General features: G+C 33.9%; 1 protein-coding gene across 1 annotated transcript; it reads right to left on the reverse strand.

Annotated features, from left to right (window-relative positions):
• Positions 1 to 1,142: 1,142 nt before the first annotated feature.
• Positions 1,143 to 5,315, reverse strand: LOC122270871 (uncharacterized). Its single transcript, XM_043050007.3, has one exon. It carries the CDS (start codon positions 5,313 to 5,315, stop codon positions 1,143 to 1,145), a length of 4,173 nt encoding a protein of 1,390 aa, XP_042905941.3.
• Between the last annotated feature and the right edge of the window lie 2,547 nt (positions 5,316 to 7,862).

The following is a 7,862-nucleotide window of genomic DNA, read 5'->3' on the forward strand; positions in this document are numbered from 1 at the left end:
AAAATAAACTGTTGTTTTTTTAAGCTTCACAGTTAATGAAATTTTTTTAATAATTAATTTATATATTAGAAATAATTGTCAGTAATATTCGAATCTAAAATACTACACAAAAAATGTTTTGCTACAACAAAAAATGCAGCAACATTAGAAGTGTAAATGCATTCTTCAGATTTTATGAAAATTGATTGGTGGATTAGAAATATTATGTAATGAATAGCCAAAAACCTGACTAAAATAAGTCAAAATCTTGATATGTAATTTTTTTTTCTCCATATCTTTTGAAACGACAAAATAAATTTTGTTAAATAAGCCTCGGAAATGTTTGACAAATGCAAATTCACTTGCACAATAAGGAGACCATGTGAAGTGTATGTATCTATAGATATAAATTTAAACAATCTAATTATAAAATTATGATTTCATTTAAATCCATTAACTTAGGTTTATATTTAAGTAATTGATAAATAAAATGGAATGAGTAATATTTCGCAGGTTCTTTTTCAGACTTTTCAATGTGAAATGATTTCACCATAAACCTTTCTTGGCATAAACGACTTTATTTAGATGCATACTTATGCCACGGCACAAACATGAAGTATATAGAAAATAATAGTAATTAATCACATAATCAATGAAACTTCGCGCTCCATCATAGAACATTCCAGTCTTCTCACACCAAGCTAGAGAACCTCCCAGCTTCTTTTCTTTTCTTAAGTTTTTTCGTATCTCGCAGCGCCATCTATTGTCGACGATTCTTACAAGTCCCCCCAAAGGAAGCACATTCGTCACCTTAGAGACAATGCTGCTGAGACAGAGAGAGAAAACCTGAAAAATACAATAAACAAAAAAAACAGCAACACAGCTTCTATTCAGGTGATGAAATTCAAGTGAGAGCTCCAAAATATGCAGCTCCCAAAAATCATAAATATATATATATAAGTATATAAAAAAACTATATTCCTTATGATAAATAAAAACATAAATATAAACAATTCAAAATATTACAAAAAAAATTATTATTTTTTTTTTTCTTTTACACGTTATCAATGCAAAAAAAAAAAACACTTTTTTTTTCTCTTTTAAACAACCCTGACATTTAAATTTTGTTCCGAGTTTAAGACAAATATATATATATGATTTCTTTAGGAATTAACTGTTAACCTTGATAATGCGTCGGCATTTCCATGTGAACTACCCTTACGGTATGTTAAAGTCATATTGTAGCGTTGTAATGCTAAGGCCCACCGAGAGAGTTTAGCCCCATGAAGGGTACTTCGGGTCAGGTAAGTAAGGGGATTATGGTCTGATACAATTTGTACCTTGGCACCGAAAATCCAAGTATCAAACTTTTTCAACGCTTCGATGACACAAAACGCTTCCCTCTCAATGGTTGACCATCGTTGTTGGCAAGGATTCAGTTTTTTGCTAAAAAATGCGATGGGCATCTCTTTCCCTTGTTCATTATTTTGAGCTAAACATGCTCCAATTGCAAACGCAGACGCATCAGTATAGAGTTGAAAGGGTTTATCGATGTCTGGAGTATGTAGTGATGGCATTTTAATCAGCTCTTCTTTAAGTTTGTTGAAGGATGCTTCTGCTTTCGAGTCCCATGAAATATTATTCGGAACATTCTTTTTAGTAAGGTTCGTTAAAGGTAGAACTATTTCAGAAAAATTTTGGATATATTCTCTATAATAGCTCACCAGCCCTAATAGACTTCTAACTTCCTTTTTGGTGGTAGGCTTAGACAAATTTTGGATGACTTCTACTTTTTCAGGATCTGGAGAGTGAGTGCCAGAACCTATTATATGGCCTAAGAACTTCACGTGACTCTTTCCGAAATCACACTTTTCTAGATTTGCGGTTAGACCAACACTTCGCAGAGTTTGAACCACCTGGTCGATGTGGTAGAGATGTTCATCCCAAGATCTAGAAAATATCGCCACATCATCAATATATGAGCGACAGTAGCGTCTATGGCGAGCTAGTACTTTATCCATGGATTTCTGAAAGGTACTTCCAGCATTCTTTAAACCGAACGGAAGGACCTTCCATTGGTAATGGCCAGCATGAGTGACAAATGCTGTATATGGTTTGGCGCTTTCCTTCATCGGGATTTGCCAGTACCCTTTCGTTAAATCGATTACTGTTATAAAGTGGGCTTTACCTATTTCAAAAAGTAGGTCTTTTGCGATCTTCATTGGATATGCGTCAGGAACTGTGAAGCTATTCAGAAGTCTAAAGTCAATGCACAGTCTAACGCTACCATCCTTTTTTGCAACGCATACCACAGGATGTGCCCATTCACTGTCACTGGGCTCTATTAGATCCCATTCTAGTAATTCTTTAACTTGGCGATCAACTTCGTCTTGTAGCGAAATAGGGACACGATAGGGTTTTAATCTCTTCGGACTGCAGTCTGCTGTAACTTTTATGTCATGACCATCGACATGGGCTTGACCTGGTTTGCTACTAAAAACATCGGTGTATGATTTTAACACATTGAATAGTTCCTTTCGCTGGTAATATTTTAGGTCACCTTTCATATTTTGGACGTGGGTCCATAAGTCTTCAGTAGATTTGTCCATAAGATCCGCTGGTGCATAGTGGATATCTCCAAAGTCTTCATCTTGGTCGAAAATGATACCAATATGATCCACTCGAACAATATAAGGCCTTAATTTATTTATGTGGAGTTCCCTTATACTCCCGTTTTCCATTTCGACTTTGGCAGAGTGAGGTCTGGTAAGTTCGATTACAGTAGCTGGTCCTTGCCAAGTACTGAGCAATTTGTGAGATGACGATGGGATTAGCACGAGGACTTTGTCCCCAACATTCAAAGTCTTATCCTTAGACCGTAAGTTGTATCTTGATGTGTATCCGTCTTGAGAGATTTTGGAGTTTTCAGCTGCAATGTCATGAGCTTTTCTTATTTTTCCGATAAGATCATGTAGGTAAGTTTCAATTGAGCGGGATGCAGTGACTGGAACGCTACGTTCGCCTGTCCAAATCTCTTTCAATAAGGATAAAGGTCCCGGTGGCAGTCTTCCATACACCATCTGGAAGGGAGACAAACCAGTGGTGCTATGTGGCACTTCCCTGTAGGCAAACAGAAGATAGGGAAGGTGTAGGTCCCAATTTCTTCCATGTTCCTGGATATTTTTATTCATCATTTCTTTTAAAGTCCTATTCCATCGTTCGACAGCACCCATACTCTCGGGGTGTCCGGGAGTGGAAAATCTGGGACATACGCCGAGTAAGTCTTCAAAAGATCGGGTGAGTTTGGCTGTGAAATTAGTTCCCTGATCGGAACAAATCATTTTCGGAAATCCGGTTTGAGAAAAAATCTTCATCAGGACGTTGCATGTGGTCTTTGCACTTATTTCTCTAACAGGGATGGCTTCTGCCCATCTAGTGCATAAATCAATTGCACATATCACAAACCGATGACCTCTTCTGGATGGTGGTTCTAACGGTCCAATGCAATCAACACTCCATACTTCAAAGGGTGTTTCTGGTCTGACGATAGGTTGGATTGGAATTCTATCTTTATATGTGATTGTTCTCTTCAATTGACATTCCTTGCAGCTTTCACAGAACTTCTTAACGTCTTGTTTGATAGTAGGCCAGAAGAATGAATATTTAATTCGTTGAGTTGTCTTTTTCTCACCGAGGTGACCAGCAAGAGGAATTTCATGAGCCATTCTCAGAACTTCTGTTCTTTTCTCTAAGGGTAACACAACTTGTTTGATGTTTTCGCCACAAATATTCTCCGAGTGAAGTAGAATTTCGTTTTGAACTGTATAAGCATTTTTGTTCCTTTTCGCCCATTCAAAGCATTTTGCTAGACTCTCATCTTGTTCTTGAAGAGTCTTAAAATCCAATTTAGTGTCATTTTCCATTCTTGCATTCTTAATGTCTTTTTGTGAAATTTGGGTAATGACAGCACAATTTGAAGTATTTTCTTTCAATGGTGATGGTTCGTCGCTAGAGTCTTCCCCCTCTGAAGAGGTATTCCATTGAAGATTACTGTGACAAAGCTCAATATTTTCACACAGTATCTCATAAGCTGAAGAACTTAGCAGCAAATCGGTTACCAGCTTCTTTGAAACAGCACAGGTGATAGGTACACTACCATGAAGTTCGTCATTTATTTTCATTTGGAAAATTTTCAGTGGAGTGACTTCGCTTTCTCCGAAAGCAGAAGATATCTCTATTTTACTTTCTCCTTCACAAGGTATGTCGGCGACTAACTTCTCGCGGACTACCGATATCTGGGCTCCTGTGTCTACAATGCCATTTAGAACCACGTTTCCGCATTTAACTCTGACGAGTTTTAAATCATCTATGTTTCCAGATATATCCACGGATTTTGAGACAGGAATAGAGATCTTGGCAGTTAGCACTTCTGGTTTTTCTTTTTCTAAAGGGAGTGGTGACGATTGGATTAGATTGTTTTGGGCAGTTGTAGGAGTGTTTCTAGGTTGCCGATTTTTAAGGCAAAATCTGGATGTATGGCCTTCTCTTCCACAATTATAACAAGATAGTTTGGAAAACGACCTCTGTAGTTCATCACTCTTACGGGGTGTATATGTGCTTGATGAGCCCTGTTTGTAGAATGATTTGTTTCTTGAATTTCTTTCTGAAGGTGGAGAACGAGGTCGCCACTTTTCATTAGTTTTGTCTTTTGAGGGAATTCCAGTTGTTTTCCTTGAATCATTACGTACACTGTCATATTCGTCAAGCTTATCCGCTAATTTGGTTGGAGAAACGAAATTTGCCCACTCATCAAGAAGGTGGTCTCTTACTTCATGAGGTACCTTTTTCTTAAGTTGATCAGTGATAATGAGATTTTTTAAACTGGCAAAGTCTTTGATTTCAAGTCCATCAATCCACTCTTCGAAATAATTCGTGATTTCATAACAAAAATCCCTCCACGATTTTTCAGTGCTTTTCTGGTGCATCACAAACTTTTTTCTAAAACTTTCAGGATTCAATTTAAATCTCTTTAATAAGATGGCCTTAATGTATTCGTAGTCTTCAAATTTTTCTTCAGATTCTCTACCAATTAGTTGAATGATTTCAGAAGGCAATAAAGTTAATAAACATGACACCCAGTCTTTAGAATCAATCCCTGTTCTTTTAGCCTGTCTTTCAAATAAAGATAAATAAATCACGATATCATCATCCCTTAACTTGAATTTAGGAATGAGCTTAATTAAGTCAACGTTATGTTGTCCGTTTCCATTGGGCGATGAAGTTTGAGTTAGTTGAGTACGGGATTCAATTTCAAGTTTTTTCAACTCAAATTCCATTTGTTCTCTTTTCTGCTGAGCTTCGATTTCGTCCTTCCTTCGCTGTTCCTCAATTTCTTCCTTCCTTCGCTGTTCCTCAATTTCTTCCTTCCTTCGCTGTTCCTCAATTTCTTCCTTCCTTTTCCTCTCTCCCACAATTGAGAAAAACATTTCTCTGGCAAACGCTTCATCATATGTGTCACTTTGTGTTATTTTGTGTTTTAGTGTTATAATTTTCATACTTGGCTCCACATCAATTTCTAATTCGGTGGCCAACGTTAACAAATCCTCCTTCTTACCCTTTCCCAAAAATGCCATGGCTTAAATTTAATAATTCTCAATCATAAAAAAAATTAACGGAAAAAATTGACTACTTCCTAATTAATATTCCAATAATTTCTTAAAAGAAAACACATAAATGAACATCGTTCACAAATCTATAGAAAATGTCTATTTTTGACAACCTCAAAACGAAATTAACAACCTCAAAATACTGAGAATACTTTGTAATATTCAGTTATCGATTTGTTATATAATAAACCTTATATAATAAACCTTAACACTTATGAACATTTAAAACAATACTTTGTTTACACTAGATATAATATATACTTTCCTACAAGTTCACAAATTCAAAACATAAAAATTATTTTAACCAAAATAATTATTCTTAGAACAAAAATCAAATTCTACGTGAGAATGAAAACTTTAACTGAATATTTTAAATCATTAAATGCGATAAGAAATTTATAAATAACTTTCGTATAAATTTCTCTTTAAAATGTACGAAAACAAAATATATCATATGTATAAAAAAAATTCAACAATGATACAATTCAATATCAAAATAATCAAATAGAATAAAACAAACTCAGTTTTGTATTTTTTTCTTATTAAAAGACACTTGCCTCTTCTTTCAGAAATAAAAAAAAAAAAACATTTTATACAAAAATAAAAGAACCAAAACAATCGTTTTAGAATGAGATTTCCAAGGTTGGTTGACGCCAAATTATATTCCGTTATTCGATACAACCTATGCTTTTTTTTGTTTGGTTTAATAAATCTTAGTTGATATAAATAATAGATCATTCAGCATTCTTTATTTTTCGAAATACGATTGCAACATTATATTTTATGCTGCTTCCAATAATTCCCCAAACAGAATTTAAAAACCACAATAAATTCAATTTTATCAAACAAAATTTTCAATTACGATACCACGCTATATGTTATGCACTGGCGTGCTTCCAACAATTTCCAAAACAGAATTTAAAAACCACAATAAATTCAATATAATGAAATAAAATTTTCAATTATTTGGGACGAAAATCAAAACAACAAGAACAACCAAATTCTTTTTAGAAATATGCTATCTACGTACTCTGGCGAGTAAAAGAATTCACTTTAGAACACTGGCGTGTTCGTACTCTGACGAGTAAACTAAATTAATGTTCCATGTCGGAACACAAACATTTAATTTCCATTTTGTATAATTTTCGCCCAAATAATTATAATTACTTATTTATGGGAGCATACATTTACAAATATAAAGTGAGCTCTCACCTGGTTTTTGGTTCTGCATCATCTTCGGCGGCTGCGCCAGTAATATTTCGCAGGTTCTTTTTCAGACTTTTCAATGTGAAATGATTTCACCATAAACCTTTCTTGGCATAAACGACTTTATTTAGATGCATACTTATGCCACGGCACAAACATGAAGTATATAGAAAATAATAGTAATTAATCACATAATCAATGAAACTTCGCGCTCCATCATAGAACATTCCAGTCTTCTCACACCAAGCTAGAGAACCTCCCAGCTTCTTTTCTTTTCTTAAGTTTTTTCGTATCTCGCAGCGCCATCTATTGTCGACGATTCTTACAGAATGCAAATAACACATATACCAAATAATGTTTGAAATGCCGCCAAAAATATTTGAAATCAATCTAATTTGACACTGTTCATTTACTTTGAAATCAGACATAGTAAAATATAATTATATAGTTATGTTATATCTTGACCAATGTACTTGCTTGCTACTATAGATTTAAGTACAAACCATTTTAATTTTAGATATATTTGATATTTAAATCATAGTTAACTTTAATCATTCAAACATAATAGTGGTTAGAGTAGTAATAATAGCTACAAATAAAAGCTCAAATGGCACAAGTTATTAACTAATATAAATAAAAAATTTTGAATTATTTTACTCTGTCATTCTATTGACATTTTTCTTAAGATTCTGACTTAAAGCACAACTTGTTATACTCATTTTCTATTTGAAGTATTTAATTTTTATGATAATTTACTTATCACATAATATCTGAAAATTAAATTAGGAAAAAAAGTTATCGCCTACAAAACTTAAATCTCAAGAGCGAATTATTTATATAGCAACACATGTTCATAGCATAAAATGAGCCTAAATTTTCGAAGACTTTTCTTATCTCACAACTGGTGTGAACTCAACTAGATATAATTATTATAATAATTAATATATATACTGAATAAAAACACACAACACAAAATTAAAACTTTTAAACATTGAATATGACATAATTTAA

This window comes from Parasteatoda tepidariorum, chromosome 9 (genome assembly GCF_982258835.1).
Source record: "Parasteatoda tepidariorum strain Cologne lab strain chromosome 9, Ptep-v5.0, whole genome shotgun sequence".
NCBI classification, from domain to species: Eukaryota; Metazoa; Arthropoda; class Arachnida; order Araneae; family Theridiidae; genus Parasteatoda; species Parasteatoda tepidariorum.